The 20,942-nt window shown below is 29.2% G+C and overlaps 1 protein-coding gene across 1 annotated transcript in view; it reads left to right on the top strand.

Annotated features, from left to right (window-relative positions):
- LOC107455277 (teneurin-m-like) overlaps positions 1 to 20,942 on the top strand; it is a 445,997-nt gene that overhangs the window by 264,228 nt on the left and 160,827 nt on the right. The window contains exon 5 of the mRNA XM_016072782.3: positions 10,065 to 10,253. Within this exon, the coding sequence (XP_015928268.1) occupies positions 10,136 to 10,253 (118 nt within the window). The 5' untranslated portion in view covers positions 10,065 to 10,135. The remainder of the gene's footprint in view (positions 1 to 10,064; positions 10,254 to 20,942) is intronic.

Raw genomic sequence — 20,942 nt, 5'->3', positions numbered from 1 at the left:
CAAGAAAACTGAGATGGGCACAGTAGGCCTTGGCCCTCTATGGGCTGTCTCGCCGCTGAGTTTAGTTTTAGTATATATATATATATATACACTGAAGAGCCAAAAAAACTGGTATACTTATATTGGTATGACGTGGCATGGATTCGATCAATGTGTGAAGTAGTGCTGGAGATAATTAATACCATGAATCCTGCAGGGCTGTACATAAACCAGTAGGAGTAAGAGGGGGTGGGGATATCTTCTAAACATCACGTTGTAAGGCATCCCAAATATGTTCAATAATGTTCATGTCTGGGGATTTTGGTGGCCAGCGGAAGTGTCTAAATTCAGAAGAGTGCAGGCTGGCCACCAAAATCCCTAGACATGCACATGGTCTTGGTGCCTTGCAACGTGATGTTTAGAAGATTTCCCTCCCCCTCTTACTCCTACTGGTTTATGGACAGCCCTGCAGGATTCATGGTATCAATTATCTCAAGCACTACTTCACACATATATCAAATCCATGCCACGTCATGTTGCTGCACTTCTGAGTGCTCGCGTGGGCCCTACACGATATAAAGCAGGTATACCAGTTTTTTTGGCTCTTCAGTGTATATATATATATATACAGAGAGATAGTACTTAAAACATTCTTCAAAAATTCCATTGCTAACATTTAAACTGACTTGCACACTGCAAAACAATTTCTGGTAAAATTACTATACGATACTTATGATAATTACTTTCTGGCAAAGAAATCTACTATTTTGGTTAATAAAATCAAAATGTATGGTATTTTAACCATATAGTGATTTTTTCCTTTCTTATGGTGGTGGTTTATTGAAAATTTTGGTTTTTAAAATTATACTTCTTATTACCACACATTTTGTAAAATATACAAAACTGAAAAGTAAATTTAACAGAATAAATTGTTTTCCTGCCATGCTCAAAGGTATCATGAAAAAATTACCAAATTTTATCACATTTTATAAAAACATATTTTATTGTTAATTTTATCTAAAGTTCTTCGGCAAATACTACCAATCTTTTTGGTGTTCTCATAGAGTTAGAAACACGATAAATTTTGCTATATTTTGGTAATTTAGATCATACTTCTATTCTCAGTGCGATAAACAAAATCAATCTAACAAGCATTGTTGCTCTTATTTAAATCCCGAAAAATAAATAACACTTTAATTCGTATCGCTTCACCGATTTCTGTTTTTGGTTATTATTATAAAAGGAAAACTCCATTCAAAAATACGTCAATTCAAGAGGCCGAAATTCGTTTTTCCCATCCGTTTATTATGACGAATTCCAAGAAATTTTATTTGACCCGAAGTCAACCATGCTGAAATCGCATAATCCAAACTTTATTCTTAAGAAAAATCAAGAAATATTCTTCAAGAGCACTAAACTTTCAATGCCGCACTTCATTACTTCTTTTCACTTCAATTTTCTTTTTCATTTCTATCTTTTGCCAAGTAAACAATGTCCTGAATCTTGGCTACCTGCCATAAATCGCTGAAAAGACCAATATCACATCCTATTAAATGCTTCATTTTTAATTTACTCTCCATGCTGTGACGTCAAAACGCATTATTCATGTAAAATACCCTTAATATGTTTTGTGTGTGCAATGACAAAACAAGTTTTCAACCTGCCGAACACATGTAAAATTCAATTTTGAAAAGCACTTAATTTTTCTCAAATTACGTTATTTTTAAATAGAGTGAGTTTAAATCAATTGTCGTGTAGAAAGATTTATAGAATGTGATCCCCTCAAAAGGCTTGAATATAATTTTATTTTGAGTTATGGTTTTAACAATTCCGCTAATTTCTCTAAAAGATGTGCTTAAGGAGCAAACAAAATAATAGAAAGGACAGACTTAATTTTTGTATGATTGGTATGTACAAATAATATTTTTGTTAACATAAATATTTGTCTAATAAATTTTCATAAGATCAAAATCTTTTTATTTCTTTTAACCGAACAAATTAATGCTCGTGTTTGAGATAATTAATAACTAAATTTTTTTTCATAATATTAATTCGAGTAATTATCTTCGTTAGCCAAATTATAAATTTTTGTCAAAATAATTTTCACAAGATCAAAATCTCTTCTGTTCTTCAAACCGAACAAGTTAATGATAATGTTTGATGTAAGTAATAACTAAAATTATTTCTGTAATATTCATTCAAATAATAATCTTTATTAGCAAAATTAAAGATGTTTGTCATAACAATTTTTACAAGATCAAAATCTTTACATTCGAACCGAATAAATAAATGATCTTGTTTGAGATATATATAAAATTAATAACTAAAATTATTTCCATAATTTTAATTAGAGTATTAATGTTTGTTATTAAAATTATAAATATTTGCCTAAATAATTTTCACAAGATCAAAACATTTTCCCTTATACGAATCGAACGAATTAATGATCGTGTTTGAGATAATTAATAACTAAAATTATTTCCATAATATTAATCGTTGGTAACAAAATTATAAATATTTGACTAATGAATTTTCACAAGTTCAAAACCTTTTCATTTCTTCGAACCAAATATAAAATGGAAGTTGAAATCAAGCAAAATTTTCTGCTCCAAATTCAACTCCTGCAAAACTGTCTTCTATTCCGACTCCATAGTCCTGATCACAACAGCAAGGTCTCATTTATTTATTTTCAGTTTCAAATCATTGATTAAAAAGCACGTTTAGAAAAATAAGCAAATTTTATCGACTATCAATAATCACTATCATATCCAAATTGCCTTTTAAAACCATACTTGAAAGCGATTTATTTTGCATTTCGAACATAAACGAAATAACTCCCCGGATAATAACCACCTCACAAGTAAGCACTCTCAAAATATTATTCCGCTATATTTATGCAACTTTACTTCATTTACGAAACATTAATGACTGTTGCCAAAATGTTTCCCAAAAGGTCATTATCTTTGAAATCGCAGAATCTTCTTTAATGAAACAGTTATTCAAAAGTTTCTCTGAAAACTCGAGTAGCAAAAATAAAATTGTTCCGTTCCTGTAATAATTCTTGAAAATAAAGTTTTCCGGAGACCATTAGAAGGTCAACACAATTTATCATTTCCCTGTAACAATATTTTATGAAAAGAAACGGTTAATTCAAAATCGATGCTCAACAACATTACGACTGCATTTAAGCCTATTTAAATTGAACTTAATAATAGCTTAAATACAAACTGTCGTATTTATTTAAAAAACGATACTTAAATTAAAATCTAAAAAAAATCCGGAAATTCTTAAATACAGTTTAACTCCTTCAACACTAGTCAATTTTTTTGGTATATTATGCGGAATAATATTAAAGTTAATAGGTGGGTTATTTTCTCCCACATAATGACAACATGACCGGTTTCCCGATTCCAGAACCATCATGGGGAGTCAAGTAAAAAAAATTGTCACATAACAAAATTTGCTGTGCGTCCCCTTTTACTTAATTAACTCCTCACGAACTTTATTTCCGACATGAGTTTTAAAACTGAAGCATTCTACGTCTGTTTCTTTGCTTTAAAACTCACGCAAGGTTTGTTTCAATCTTAAACAATAATAGGGAGCTTTCGTATTGACAACTCGAATGATTTCGTCAATAATTATCGTCACTTCTTCCAGGAAATAAATTTTGTCAAAATTTCATGTTATTTTTTCTCCAAAAAAACTTGTTATGTCTAATGTATCTAACTTTTGCAACAATTACTTTAACGTGGGCATCATAGAGATGTCACGACACAACAAGGACTGACATATAAACTGCACCCATTCCCGAGGACAGATGCGAACTCTGGATCTTCTTGAAACAATGCCAACTTCTTGAACACCATACAAACCGGTTAGCGTAATTCCGCAATTTTTTGTCGATTGTCTCGTATTTATTATAATTTCGTCTTTCCAATTAACAATCTCCCACAATGCACTACGAAGAGGTTTTTAATTGAGCATAAATTTCAGAGTTCGCGTTTTACCACGCATCACGTGATTTCGCGACGAAATGATTCTCAAAATTAACGAAATACTGCTTAAGAATTGCTGAATCATCAAAAGTGAGAGTTTTGTTTCTGAGAGTCACTATATTTGTTATAATAATTCAGAATTATAATTCAGTTTGGGTAATCTTTCAACTTGATCAAATAAAAATAACCATTCAAAAAAAATTTCTTTTGAACTTTATGTTAGTTGTAAACAAGCACTTGAAGTCAAAATTGTGTAGCTTGTCGTAGCGATAAATTGATAAATTACAACAACGTTGCAATAATTATTCGCCAACAGTTTTTTCTAGTTCAGGATCATAACAAAAATAACTGTTGATAATCATGATGTATTTGATTTTTTTTCAGACGCAATAATTAATTTGTAATTCAATAAGATATCAACTAAATCATTTCGAACAGCGAATCAAAGATACCATATACTTTAACGGAAACAAATGCGAGAAATTTTTGAAAGGATAAACCCCAATCTATGTTTTACAAATCATCTTCACAAGGTTTGAAGTCTTGCAAAATCAAAAATAAGCCTGAAACTTTGAAAATAAACATTTTTTCTTTCGAGGATCAAAATGAAATTTTTTGACTGCTTTAGGTATTTATATGATTATTTATTTATATGATCATAAAATCATGACATTTTGACATATTATACTTTGAGACAATTCAGTAAAGGTGAAAAAATATTAGCTTTGAAGCTCATGTATATCTTCAACAACAACATAAATCACAAAAATGTTCAAAATGACCCCAAAAGCATTTCTAATGTCGATTTCTCAATTATTTAATTTGCTTCCATCGTCCTTAAGGTTTAGTACTATCTGAAAGTTTATGCGTCAATTATAAAACTGTTTTCTCCTTTGTGTTCAACCTGGATTTTTTTCTTGTGTATCCTAATCTTAAGTAATGAGAATATCATTTAAATTAGAAATTTTATTAAAATATCCTCATATTTTAATGAAATATTAATAAAAATATCCTCATATCTTTTCTTAATAAATTCACTAAACAATATCTGAAAACAACAAGCTGAAAATTATGTTCGATAATTAAACGTACATTAAGCAAAAATTTCAAATATCAATTATAATGAATTATAAAAAATGTATTGAACAAACATAATTTTTTTTTTCATAAAAACAAACAAACCTTCAAAATATGTAATAAGTTTTTTTACTTGTCCAGCCCTATAAAAGGTCTTATCGCCATTATAAATTCAGCGTTAGTAAAAAATTTAAAGATAAAATTTTAGTTTTTTTCTTAAAATATTATTATTTGCAAAATAATTGATTTCAATTTTTTTAATATCTTTAGCTTTTTTCTTTTTCTTCGTTTGTGTAAAAGCTAATTAAATCACACGAATCTGAATTAAATGCACCAAGTTTACATCAAATATTATAACAAAAAATTATGAAATAATTATCATTCTCTTTTCATCAAGCTAGTTTTTTAATAACTTGAAAATTCCTTTCAAATACATATGTCAATATTTGATAAAAAGGTGAAAAAAGGAGAAGCACTTTTAATTTGCCAACCGAGACGGACTTTATCAAATTACTAGTTTTTTATGAAACATTTTTCAATTATAAAACAACGAAGCGTTTAAAACTTTCACTTTAATTACGTTAAGCAATTAATTTGGATATTTTTTAATTACTGTGAAAAATATTTTAAAAGCAACAAATCAGTCTGTCTTATTTCTTTCAGAATTAATACTGCTCACACTGTCATGGTGCTTCTGAAGCATAGAATATAGAGTATATTTTAATTATTTTTACGTTATTGTAGTTGCAAAAAATCAAAAAATAGTGAGCATCACTGCAAAACTGAAATCTAAAAATTATGGTGTCCGATTTATTTTCCATTTCGCTTAAACTTAAAGGAAATAACGTGAAATATCAATGATTTTTTTTTTCAAATTGAAAAAAATAACAATAATAAACAAAGGAAATTATGATGAAAATAAAAATATACACACAGAGAAAAAAATCTTACAAAATTTGTGTGGTATTTAAACTATTCATTGGGCAATTTTCCGTTCATATGGGTACGGTTTGCCGGAAATTCTGTTTTCCAAAATTATAGTTCTTATTGCCTCATAATTTAGTAAAAACTAAGAAGTAAATTTAACCGAATAAGTAGTTTTTATGTCATCCTTTAAGGTATCAGAAAAAAAATTCTCAAATTTTTACCACATTTACCAATTTTTACATACTATAAAATCACATGTTTTTTTTTAAATTTTACCAAATTTTTACCAAAGTGCTTCAGTAAAAGTTACCGAGCCTTTTTTTTGTTCCCACAGAACCAGAAACACTGTAAATTGTACCATATTCCGGTAGTTTTGACCATATTTTTTTAAATGTGGTAAAGTGATTTTTAGGAAAATGTTTGCACATGTGCTATAAAGATCAAATAGAATTAACTTTACAGAGAACCATAACGCGTTTAAAATCTTTCTAATAAAACCTTAAAAATATCTTTCACATATATCACTAACGTGATATGGGTTAAGCGTGTTATCGGTCTGTGGATGACCAAAATTCTTAAATAATAAACAATATACAATATTTTATTGTTAGTTTCTCCAAAATCATAACCGAAACTATTCGGTAAAAATTACCATGCATTTTGGTTCTCCCATAGAGTCAGAATCACGATAAATTTTGTCATATTCTGGTAGTTTTGACCATACTGTTTTTTTCTCAGTGCACATTAAATATACGCAAAAGTTTCATAGTTTAAAAACTCACAAACCCTTTCTTAATAAAACATTGTTTTTTATTGTTACTCCTCGAAATCTAAAAAAAATGAAAACCATCTAAAAGGCAATACTTCTTACTTTATTATATCCCCAAAATACACTTATTTTCAGTAATATTGTATCATTTGAAAACATTAAAATTTCTTTATCGTCCAGCATAACAGTAGCATTACTCATTGGTTTTCCTTAGAAGTAGTGTCAGTTTATGCATACAGGCATCAAACCATCTCCACGTTATGTCCTTGAGAAAGCATTGAAAGTCGTGTTCCGATTAGTTTAAAATTAAATAATAGATTTTTTTCCCCAAATTTGAATATTACGTTAAAAATAGTTTCGAGTAAACGTCATCAACCATCTTCCCCTAATGCGTGACACCCAGTTTCTATCACTTGTTCCATAGGCAGAAAGAATGATTGCTGAACTGGACAACGAGGTTAAAGATAAAGTTCATTGCAAAGACATGACGAAAACTGATATGACAGACACTGTTACAGAGTCAAAAATGTTCAGCCTTTAATTGATATAACATTATAAGAAGTGCCATTCTATTTCGTTTCTAAATATAGAAAAACTTACGTTTTGGGAAATGCCCTTGAGAAAAAAGTTATTCTAATTATTTATTGTTTTTTGTTGCAATCCAGTTGCAGAAATGTAAAGAATTTCTTTTAAATGCTGAAAATTATAAAAATATGAAACAATACTTTTCAAAATAACCTCCATTTGTGACTACAATATTGCGAAGTTTGAGGATCAAATTAACAGACATCTATACAATTAATTTTATGTATTTCATATTGAATAGTTTAAAATTTAGTAGAAAGCATTATTTCATATTTTGTTCTGGAATCTGATAAAGAAATTCGTAATTAATTTAAAAACTTCGTAAAAAATATCCATGTATCAAACCAAAACGCAGCAAAGAGTACATTTCTGTCCTTTACAGTTTCTTTTTAACTTATTTTTCAAACTACCTGTTGTTTTTGAAACACCAGGTATATCTTTCAATCATTTAGACTAGAAGTATTCCAAAACGTATTTAAGTATTCCTCGAAAAAAAACATTTTATTAGGGAAGTTACGATTATAGCAAACACTATCGCCCAATTCTGTTTGCATCATTCTGAACCAAATATTAAAAATCAAAATGCACAAACAAACTTTAAAAATAAGAAATTATGTAAATTTTATGGCCAACTTAAAATATCTCATGAAGCATAACGTGAAGAATTGTTTGTCTCGTTTGCTACGTGAAATGTTAAAATATACAAAAACATTAATCAAAATAAAGCTCCATTATTCATTTTCATATTTTAAGCAACTCGCTCGAAGTAAAACATGATTTTACTTTCTGGAAGCATAAATAAAGACAAACGCAAAGCCGTTCATCTTGCCTTAGCTTGTACTGAAATACCCATACATAAAATATTTTAGCGTCGGGGGAAATATAACAGTTTGTTATACGCTTTACATGACACTGAACACTGAATAATTTACTCAAACAACCTTATCGAACAAATTATTTAAGAGCTTCGGTGCCCAGTAATTTAATTTTTAGAGTAACTCCCTTCTCTATATCACTCCAATTCTTACTGCAACAGAAAACAACGCTTATACGTATTTTTTTCCTGTTTTCCTTTTTCCCTGTTTCATTTATATGTTTACTGACTTGCAAAAATCTACGCCTGAAGTCGGACAACGTAAATGGTGGTGAGGCTTTTAGACCGTAAGCGAGAAAACGGCAGTTTAATAAATAAGGCTTTGGGACTGCACTAACACTGTTCTTGTTTATTACGAGAATTTTTCCTGAGTCTGGGGATACGAGCAATCTTGTGAGCGCAGTTTTAGGGGAACATGTAGATATTGAATTTTCCAGAAATTTAAAGGGTTATTGTTGAAATCACCTATCTGAACATTTATTGATTTATGGGTACTAGTGTTCTTGTAAGAGAGGTTTGTGGGAAACATGAAGGCAATGAATTTTTCAGGAATTTAAATTGCTATATTAAAATCACAAAATCTGAAACATTTACTGATTTATGGGTACTAGTGCTCTTGTAAGAGAGGTTTGTGGGAAACATGTAGGTAACGAATTTTTAAGGAATTTAAATTGCTATATTAAAATTACATAGTCTCAAATATTTATTGATTTAAAGGTACTAGCGTTTTTGTAAGAGATGTTTTAGGGAAACATGTAGGTGATGAATTTTTCAGGAATTCAAAGCGCTATATTAAAATCACATAGTCTCAAATATTTATTGATTTATGGGTACAAGCAATCTTGTAAGAGATGTTTTTGGGAAACATGTAGGTTATGAATTTTTTAGAAATTTAAAGTGCTATATTAAAATCACATAGTCTCAAATAATCATTGATTTATAGGTATTAGCGTTCTAATAAAAGATGTTTTAGGAAAACTTGTAGATGTTGAATTTCGAGAATATAAAGGGCCATATTTAAAATCACATTGCCTCAACTATTTATTGATATCTAGGTATTAAATAATCTACCTACAACATATAAAGTAAGGTTGAAAAGCAAATAATTCAGTTTAAAGGAAATATAGTTAAGAAGCGAGATAGTTTAAAAACGTATTTTAATAAACAATTATAAGCAGGGATAAATATTTTAAAGCGAAGCGTTTTATTTTTACATCAAACCTGTTGCCACTTTTTTTAACATAAATATTAAACTTTTCTCCACTGTGATAAAATTAACTTATGCGAACCTTACAAACTTAACCACCAAAAAGATAGTTAGAATTTAATAGTTCAGCTTTAACCCTGTCCCGCCCCCTATTCGGGGCATCCAGGGAATTAGAATTTAATGTAACCAAAACATTTTTGTGGTTAAAGAAATAAAGTATCTTAAGGAAAAATAGAGTTAAAAAAATATTTTGATATCCGATTTAGTTGCGACTGTGAATTAATGAGTTATAAACTTGTATTGAATTAAAAAGTTTGCAGTTACATTGAATGTTAAGAAAAGAATAAAAGTATTTATATTCGCTTTTCATAAAATGGGATTAAAATCAAATAATTGAGTTAGTTTAATCATAACGGGATTAAGAATGTTTAAAAAATGAACTTGAAATTTTAAAAGTTAGGAAAATTTCAATGCCTATGGCATCACAGCATGGAACAATTCAATACGCTATTGAAGGTTTCAGAAAATATCTCAACATTGAACTAACATTTCTGAACGCATATTTTCCACATAATTTGTCATAAAATTTTCTAAAATTCACACTTTTATGATAATTCTGATACATTAAAAAAAAATTTCATTATTTTTCAGAATTTCATTTCAAATGCGGCCAAAGGGAAATGAGCGTTGTTCATTCTCAGAGGAAGTAAACCATTTTTGCTATGGCGAGTCTCGGGTATAAACGTAACCCTAGTCTAGGGGAAGTAAAAATCCCCCAGCAAAGGGAATCACAGTCTCCAGAACTCAGGATACCCTGTCCAGTGAACCTCGTCAATCAAGGTAATTTTCATTTATTTCATCAACATCTCATTAAATGCTTAAAATGATTTTTTTATTTCTGAACATATTACCTGCAATATATAAATTTCCCACACTGCGCGACTTATTCTCTCATTGCCTAAATACGGCATTGCCATTAAGCAATGACAGAAGTGATCGAATTCATATTTACTTTACCCAAATATTATTTAGGCTAAGCAAGGCAATATCACAGGCGACGCAAAGCAAGGATAGACAGCACAAAATAATTTCGTTGCTTTCTTTTAAAAACAAAAAGATATTTAATTCTTGAAGACTGAAAAACATAACATTTTTTTGAATCGAAAGACCTTATTCTTAAAAGAGTGTAGTGAATATCATGTTTCGTTTCGCGAACGTGGCATAAATTATAAGCAATGAAGGCGAAATTAATAAATAAATCCACGCAAAGAAATGCTTAATTCTCAATTATAAAGCAAAACAACCTTTCTTTATTTTTCGTACATTAGTTACAATAGCCAGATTCAACTATTTTTATAAACAAATATTCATAACGAGTACGATTAAAAACTATTAAATCGATTCTCAACTCCAGGTAAAAATATAATGAACAATAGCGTTTTTTCATTTAAAAAAATACATAAATTTTATAAATACTGGTCTAGTGTGTACTAGGCAATGCCCCATACGTACCTGCCGGGATATTATCTTGGTCAACCTGCTAATTATCGCAAGGTAATTACTAAAATTATATACGTTTTGCAGAAAAGAAAGAAAAGTGAGCCTACTTTTTGTATCAAAAATTACTGTAAGTCATTCTAATGAATCCTAATCATACTATTTAAAATAAAAAAATAATGACATTTCATGATTTGCCGATTGCGCATTTAGCATTATATACAATTTCTGCGTAATGTTCAAAAATATTTAATTATTTTAAACCTTTACCGGTGAATTATCAGCATTGTATACAAAGCCTAAGCATTTTAATCATCGACAGATTTGAATTTTAGTAGACAACAAGCATACTGAAAAATAACCTTGCTTTATTTCAATGTAATGTTAAGAAGTATGTACGTTCATGTAACAGAATGTGGGCCATAAATAAATCTTATTAGCTTGCACGGGAAAAAAATAACAGTTATAGAAATAATTCTAATTAATTTGTGATCTCTATTGTTTGTACATTTATTTGTCCTAGTGATTAGACATCGGTTACACTGGACTGAGTTTTTGTTGCATTTTTACAAATATTTGATCCTATTTAACTTTGTTGTGGGGATAACAAATCTAAAATAAATTTTGCTCTTAATATTTACAGTTTTTTTTAAATGACATAACATTTTTAATCTATGTTTACAGAAATGTTTAAGTTTAAAAACGCTTATATAACAAGGGATCACAAATGTGTTGCGACAAATTTCTAGAGGAGTTAACGCACATCATCTTAATTACTTAGAAACGCATGGCCAGAAATGACGCCGTACATGGCTAGGAGCACTTTCTCTATTATGATCTGTTCAGAAGCACATGAAGAAACAGTTCCTATTAAGGACGAGCCCCTAACAGCGTATGGTGACGTTTCCAAGAGAGAGTTTCTATGCACTTTTGAACCTTATGATGTGCCGTAACTCTTTTTTCCAACATTTATGCGTTTTCCTATGTAATTTTTTAACACGTACATTTAGAAAGAAAAAAAAACTAAAAATGTCATAAAAAATCTGCATCTTGGAGATTTGAAACCAGGGATAAGAGAATTCTTAAGACGAGTTAAAAATTCTCATGCAACAAAAAATGTTACCCAGTATTATCTTATTCTTAACTTAGAACTGTTTTAAAAATAGTAAAAATAACAAATTTGAAAAAAGAAACTGCTGTTCAAGCTGGATTTACAATTATGCCGATGTGCCGTAACAATTCTTTTTTGCAACAATTATGCATCTTTCTGTAATATTTAGTTTTTATAATGTGTTCATTTAGACAGATAAAAACAGACCAAAAATGTCATTAAAAAGTCTGTATCTTGGAGATTTGAAACCAGGAGTTCGAGAGTACTTAAGATCTGTTAAAAATTATCATGCAACAAAAAAAAAATTACTCCAGTATTATCTTATTCTTAACGTGGACTGATATCCTAATAATAGAAATTATAAATTTGATTAAAAAAAATTAATCGTTCTAGCTGAATTTAAATTTATTTTTAATTTTATTTTGCTATTGATTTACGTAATTCGCAGTACACACGAGTGATTAGATCTTTAAAATTTTTTTTTGCTATGTAGATCTGATCTTAATACTAAAAAAATTATAAATTTGCTGAAACAAACTATTTGTCTATATGGGATACAAATATCTCCTCATTCTGATAAATATTTAAAAAAACAACACTAATAAGAAATTCAAAATATTTATGTATTCAGTAAAAATGTTTTCAAACATTTGGTATGTGCATATCAGAAACCTGTTTTCTAAGCAAAACTCGATAGGAATGAAATGTATTCAAATCCGAAAAATAACAAAATCACTACATTGCAAAAATAGACACCCTCCTAGAAGACCGTGATCTTGATGGACAGTGACAAGATCAATTCCACTTGAATTTCATTTACGAACGCTTTAAAAACTTTTTTCCCAGACTCTTATTTTTGCTTTAGATTTTCCTGCTATAAAATGCTGGAGATTTCCATTTTATGCAGTAACGCTATTCCATATATTGTCTGTGATATACAGAAACTGGTAGACAGTCCATTGATTTTGAAAAGGAATTCTTGATGGACTTGCTGACACTAACATGGCCCTTTGTTTGGGTGGCCTTGGAACATTTCGAATTCCATTCTCTTCAACCTCCTCCCTCCCCCCTTGTCAAATGGAACGCTTTAATCGAGTATTGTTGGTCGGAAATACAATTCTGGTAGTATGGCAGTCTATTTAAGTTTCCCATTCATCATAGTCAGCTTCAGTTTAAAGTTTGAAAGCGGAAAAATAAGAATTCCATGCATTTGGAACAATTTATGATGAAATCACTGATTCTTTTTATCTATGTTATATCACTTGATAAAAAATTTTAGGAAGAATATTTTTAATGTTAAAGATTCAGAGCGTTTTTTTTCCTCTTGCTTTGTAAACATTAAAAAGTGATACATTTGTAGTGATAATTCTATGGTATCATCCTTTAAATATATATTTTTGAAACTATTCAGTACTCATCAAATATCTTGAGCTAAAATTTAGGCTGTTATTAAACAATGAAAGGATTTTAAACTGCGTATAAAAGCAATCAAAAATACCCAAAGTGTGATATTTACTAAAACTATTTTCTGATTTTTTTTCCTTACAAATAATTCGCGAAAGATTTTTCTTAAATAAATTAATCATATTTTCCAGAAAATTTCAGTATAAATTATTGGAAAAATACCATTTCTAAATAATTTAATGAATAAAATACAATACATTTTTCTTTGTTAAACTTTTATGATTAAATTCTTAAACTTATACATAGCTGCATGATGTAGTTTACAATGCCAAAGGGACAACTGTTTTAGTAAATTTGCAACATTTTAAAACAAAAGTGAAATACAAGCTTCACAATGTGTACGATAAATACCTAATAACTGTCTACGATAAATACTTAATAACTGTATTTTTAATTGTAATTTTAAATTAAGTAATTTTTCATTGGATTCGTATAAAAGAATTCAGGAAATATAATTATATTGCTCCAAGTGAACATAAATAACCAACCTTTTCACACTGCAGCATTTTTTCATTTGTATATTTAATAACGTTTTACTTACTGAGATGCAATTAAAAGAAGTTATACAGCAAAGGGATAGTTAACCTGTTTATTCTTGTGTAGTTTTGAGAAAAAAATGTAGATTTAGTCATATAGTAATTGAGAGAAAATTATTTAAATTGTCACTCAAAAATCAGGCTAAATTCAGGTTTTGTGCTTAATTAATAATATGCATATTTTTTTAATGTAATATGCATATTTTTTTAATTTGTTCGTTTTGCGGAGACATAAATGCGGGAAAATGTACATTTGAGAAAACTAAAATTTTACAAAACTTTATCTAAGATCCTTGAATCCTTTTCAAATTCTTACATTAGTTATAAAAACAGCAAATTACTAAGTAAAAAGTGCAACACTATTTAATTATGGAATATCAGCATTAAAATGTAGTAGTACTTTTATACTTTTAATCAAACATAAAAATATCCCAAAAATAGGAAGCAACAATAACAAACAAAAATTATTGCCATAATATCTTTCGTATAATCCTTTATTATACATTTTTCTACAAACAGCTTCTCTTCCTCAATGGAATTCTGGTTAATTTGTAGCTCTAAATGAACACTAGCAGCAAAATAACTTGGACTCTCTTTGGACGAATATTTATTAATCTTGACTCCGTAAGGGTAAAATTGGCTGATATTTTCCGATATTGGCCCCATATAGAATTATTGTATTGACCTAATATTTAATATCCATTATTCAGCCATTTTGGGATTAATATTAAAAATTATAGGCATCCCAATATTGGTATCTCTGTGCATGTTCTTGTAGGAACTATATCCAGTCAATTTTGAGGACAAGGTGAAATTGTGGCTAGGAAACTATAAAAAATAAATAAATCAATAAGTCTCCACCAAACTGAAAAGAAGTCCAAAATTACCTCCATACAAGAGTTTAAAAAAAGATTTCTAGATTTTGGCTATTTTTCTTCACAAAAGATATGAAAAGGACTCTAGATCCTTAGAGATTTTAATATATATTCCCAACATTATTTTTTACTAGCTGGATATAATTATTCTTTCGTTTATTTTTGTCAAGTGTATATCAATTCAATTTTAATATAGTACTCAAAACATTTTGTTTTGGAATAATAATGTATCATATCAAACGTTTAAAACAAGTCCCCATGGCAAAATTTTAATGTCCTAACTTCTGTTTCACATTTTGATTAATAAAAGTGTGTTTTTTTCACTAAACAACTTTTTATCTATAAATTCCCTTCCCCTAATAGTGTTTTTAAACTATCCCAAATATTTAACAAAGATTTTCACCAAACTACCAAAATGTCCAAAAGTTTCTGGATACAATTGCTTTCAAAAACGTATGTTATATTCCTGAAAGCTTTTCCTCAAGCATTATTATGGTTTTCTTCCATTCTTCTCAATTACATAGATCCATTCAGTTAAACTGTACTCTACCTTGTCCATAATATCCAGACTCACAAAAACATCATGTTGTGTGGGTGATGTTCCTGGTTTGGCCTAGATCCCTTAGTTCCTGTGGTTAAAAACATGATCTCTAATGTGTATGAGAACACTCAAGACAATGCTCTTTCTCAACTCTATGCAAATTTTTTGAAGAAGACTGATTTTTCTTCCAGGAGGATAACTGCTCTAATCACACCTATAGGCCTCTGCGGTCATTATTCGACGAAATGGATGATCAAAATGGGACTGGCTTTTCAACGCCTTGATTTAAATCCAATAAAACACTTTTAGTACGAGTTAGAGCACATATTAAGTAACCAAGAAAGTCGAACAATCATTTCCATACTAGCACTCATTTCAGTAGTGCTGGACGCTTGGGTGTTTCAATTCATATGGCCATGGATCAAAAACTAGTGGAAAAGCAATCCAGACGAATGCAGGCTGACATAGATGCGAAAGAGGGACCAGCATCATATTAAAATATACCTCTTATTTTAAGGTCCAAAAGTTGAGACACAATTCAACATGGCGAAAATCTTTTTTTCTTCTCTCAATGCTCAATCGATTGAAAATCGTTATTCATGTATTAGTAGAGCAGATTTTTTAGCCACTCTCTCAGCACCATATTAGGCTGGTAGATGTTGCTCCCATAGTAAGGATAGATAGTACAGAGAATGAAAGAACATTCATGCTTTAACCGAGATTCAAACCCTGGACGTTTCTGGCGTAAGGTCAGCTGTCTGACCACTGCATAGTCCGATCGGCATGGTAAAAATCAAAACAAGTTAAAATATTCCTTTTCTGGACTTAAAAAAAATATTCATTTTTTTTAATTACACATATTTAAAATACACGTTTTAATCAAACATCTTCCTTATGCATTCCAAAGTGCTTAATAAACTATCACAGAAATAAATAAAAAAAGTCAATAGACAATCGAGAAAAAAATCCAAGAGCTTTTATATACAAAAGCCTTAAAAAAGAACTTTACATTTTTGGATGCTTTCCTTCACAAAATAAATATAGATGACTCTGGAGTGATCCCTCAAGATTTCGATACTTCCAACCATGTTTTTTTATTCATTGTATTTTTCAAAGTAAAATAGATGAGGTACTTTGTTCTCTTGAAGGACTGTTAATGGGCTTCTGTTTTCCAAAGAGAGATCCCCGCCATTGTTGTTTCTCGATGTGATTTGACCCTAGAAAGAAAAAAAAAGTATTTAATGTCCCTCCAGGGGAATTGACTCTTGTGATTAGTGGCACTCTTTTTATGTATCCTTTTATAGATCACAAAATGCAACTGAAATGTGACTGGTGTAAGTGAAATGATTGTCTGTATATTTAAGGTGTTTTTTTCAATTAAAAATCAAATATAATTATTATTTTTACCCTGAGAAAAATGTATGGTCAAAACTACCATATTATGGTGAAATTTACTGCATTTCTGGTTCTATGGGAACTCCAAAAAGCTGGGTAATTTTACGGAAGCGCTCTGGTAATGATTTTTGAAAATGTAACAGTAAAATATTGTTTTATTATAAGTGATAGAATTTTTAATTTTATCATAATACCTTAAAGCATAGCATAAATCTCACATATTCGGTTATATTTATTCTTCAGTTTTGTATTTTTTAATAATTAACGGTAATAAGGACTATAATTTTTAAATGCAGAATTTCAGATTAATCGTTACTATATAACAGGAAAAATACTTTTTTTAGGAAAAATTCATGATATATTGGTAAAAAAGTCCATAATGTAAATGCAAAAATTTAACCATTTCAGTTTGAAGTTATGTATTCAATTGAACAATTACTATTAATATACATAGAGTGTCGGCAAAACGAAATCTTTCAGTAAAGAATCAAAAATGTATTTCAACATAAATGCTACAATTATTTTCCATTCATTTTTTCTTATATAATTTCCTCTCAATAACATTAAAAAAATTTCTTTCGTTCTAAATAATTCGCAAATTTGAGTCAGTTACAAGCATCTTTGTATTGCCAACTGAGAAAAATAATGCATAAATTTTGTTTTACCTGAACTCAAAATAATAACGTCGCTTAATGATTGGAGTTCAATTAATTTATTATTCAGATCCTTGAATGTTCTTAAAAACAAATTACTAAAATTTGCCTGAAAAATTTGAAGTTTATTTACCTTTCGAATATACTAGAAATGCTCTGTGATGACTTACAGAAATAACCCTTACCGTAATGTTCAGCATTATAACTCGCGCGAAGAATAACTGCGAAATTTAAACATACATTCAAATCGAAAGTAAAATCAAACTTAAAGGGAAGGGGAAAGTGTATTCGAATACACAATGCGAATGATGTGAAGCCTCTTAACTTTTTTTAGTCTGAAAGTTTGCCTTATAACAGGCCGCATTTGTAAGGTGATCTCGGAAGCAAGCAAAGGGGATCAATTGCTTCTATGTTTTTCCATTTATTCATCTATCCGGTTCAAAACCTTATAAGTTTTTATTTTAAGCTTGATTAACAGTTAACTTAGCTTGGTTAACAGCTAGCTTAACGTCATAAAATGAAAATTTGACTAGTAGTCCTTTATTGTGGGAAGAAGAATCTTGACTCTACCAGGGATACTAAACTACGCGAATTTTCCGTCTCCACAACTTCCTTTTAAAAGTAATTACAACAACATTTTCAATAAAAAAAAACATAAATGTACATTTAAAAAAAATTTTACGAATAAATTAAAGGAAAATGCCATGTATTTTTTTAATGATTTCAACTTCAAATACAGGTTCTCCAACTTGGTTACATTAAAGTTTCTTTCTTAGTTAAAGCTGTTTTCATATCCACTATTATTAACGATCCATCACTCCTAAATATGAAAAACAGGAAAAGAAGGAACATATATTATCTCCCAAAATAACTATCCCCATTCGATCAACAGCCTACTATTATCTATTTAATGAAAAAGATGCATTCCTTTTTTCTCTTTCGGTGTCTGATTTTCTTTAGAATCTCTTTCTAACGATCTCAGGGGAGATAAAAGACTCGAACATTTCAGAGTCTTAGCACAAATCATTCCGAGAATGTTGTGCCCCGTAAACTGTAATCAAGCCCTCGAGACGCCCCTTCTGATAAATGGGGCGCGCCCACACTCCCAAAATTAAATCTGATGGCCTCTAAACACGTCCTGGGGTTAATTTCCGAGAAGATTTATCACCAAATTCTTTACTTTAAATGACCCACTTAAAGCAACCTTGGCAAGCTTATTGTGTGTACCCTGAGTAGAGGGACTTTTGTTTTAACCTTGCTGATAGTTTTCTGTTAATTTCCTGGCACATCAGGATCTCCTTTTACTTTTCTTCGGAAGGACCGGATGAAGAGAGGAGGATTTTAAAACACGCCAATTAACTGGTTATTGTCTTGAATTTAGAACATTTTCGGTGGCATCCACTTCATCATAGTAAAGTCCAAAACCGAAGCTAGCCAGCTGGTGTTGCTATTATGCTAGATGAAGGGGTGTGTTGCTTTTATTTCATTCCTAAGATAGAAATAGTTTACGTACTGTTTGTGATTTATTTTAATGAGTTATCATGGTGCCGTTATGCTACTAATTATTGCGTACTAATTCATTCATTATTTTATGAACAAAACATAATTGGGAGAATTAGGGAGACGTTAGAAGAAATGGAATAAATGAATTGTGTGATTAGAGTTGCGCGTATTGACTATGTGTGCACGCTGTTATTTAGAACAAACAATAATGTACTACAAAGCTGTTTCAATTTCTAAATAATCTGTGCTCAAATAGAGATAGTATAGTTTATGATTAAACTTGTTAAATCGGGCATCTTTTGAGCAGTGATATGCATGTATAAAATGACGAGATTTAGAAACATAAATTAGCAAAAGTATTAGTATTAGAGTGTCATTAGTATTAGTGTCATTTTATTTAAAATTATAAGGTATTTTTAAGGATTTGGGCTCAAGATCATTATTTGTGTACCTTATATAAAAGAGAAATTTCAATATGCATATGACAGATATGTTCAGATAGTTCTAGATTCCCCTCCGGTAGTATAACTATTGCTGAAACAAAATATACACATTATAACATTATACACATATAACATTTCTAGTTTCAAAGTGTACGCATATAACAATTTATTCTACTTCATCAACATTTATAAAATTTTAATTATGACGTTTTATTTTAAAAGAAATTTTTAATATTTTAAAATAAGCTAATTAGTGTTATTTTAAATTCAAAATTCCATCATTCACCTAATATTTGAAGAAACCGTTACTATTTAAAATTATGAAGTCAGTTGAAAATTTTAACATACTACATATTACAGTTAATGAATTGTTTGTACAGTTTTCGACACATCTTAAATGATTCATAAACATTAAAAATGCAACAATAATATTTTATTCCTTTAAAATAGTTTATAAACAACAATATAACTGTAGAATATACTTAGGAAAATATATGATAAGACAATATATTATTGTTTATGCATAGTTCATAAAGCTTACGACCATCCACATTAAAGCATTAAATATCAAGATAATAAGTCGAAATAATAAATAAGGAGCATTTTACATAGGAATCACGGGCTGTAAATTTTACAATTAATATTTTCTGTTAGGAAATTTCTGTAATCTATTTATCCTTAACATTTTTTTTTAAAATTTCATATTCAGATGTTCAGTAACAATTTCGTCGACTTCATGCTTCTATGTATGTAAAGTACTATTAGCAATAAAAATTTACTCCTGATTTATAAATCGCCGTCACTTCTAAACTATAAAGTGGTAAATATACACGGAGAAAAAAAAACTGAAGAAAAAAAACAACATAATTCAGGCAAAATAGATTTTTTCCAAAAAAAGTATTAAATAAATAATCAAAATATTGAGCTTAGTTTCTGATAAAAAGGAAAAGTTAATATATTTAAGTTCAGTAATATGTTATTTGTAACATCATTAAATTATAAACTGAAATGAAACGAAATAAATTACTTTATTAACCGTACAAAGAAAAAATATTCTGTTAAAATTACTGTACTCTATAGTAATGACATTTTTGGTTATATATATATATATATATATCATAATAAATAAAAACAAAAAAAAAACACGAAGAAAATTACGAAAAATAATAAGTTTTATTTATTGCGCATAAGCTGCAAGTAAATAGAACTCATAAAATAAGTTCAAAATGTAGAAAAAACTTGGGAAAAATTACAGAACAATAAAAAGGGGGGGAAAATAATAATAAAAAATAAAACTGCAAGAAACCGGAAAAAAAATTCCGAAAAAAGGAAAAAAAATTTCTAAAAATATCCGGAAAATAAAAGATATAATCTTTTCATCAGCTTACACGATTATATCAGCAAAAAAATAGCACTTTCTATTATTGTATCAATATAGCCAAAGTAAAATATATCAATGCAATAGTTTGAGAAGCACTCAAAAAAATTTTACAAAANTATATTACAGCTAA

The sequence above is a fragment of the Parasteatoda tepidariorum genome, chromosome 4 (genome assembly GCF_043381705.1).
Source record: "Parasteatoda tepidariorum isolate YZ-2023 chromosome 4, CAS_Ptep_4.0, whole genome shotgun sequence".
NCBI lineage: Eukaryota > Metazoa > Arthropoda > Arachnida > Araneae > Theridiidae > Parasteatoda > Parasteatoda tepidariorum.
Note: the sequence above shows the minus strand (reverse complement) of the source record. Positions and strands in the feature narration are given on the sequence as shown.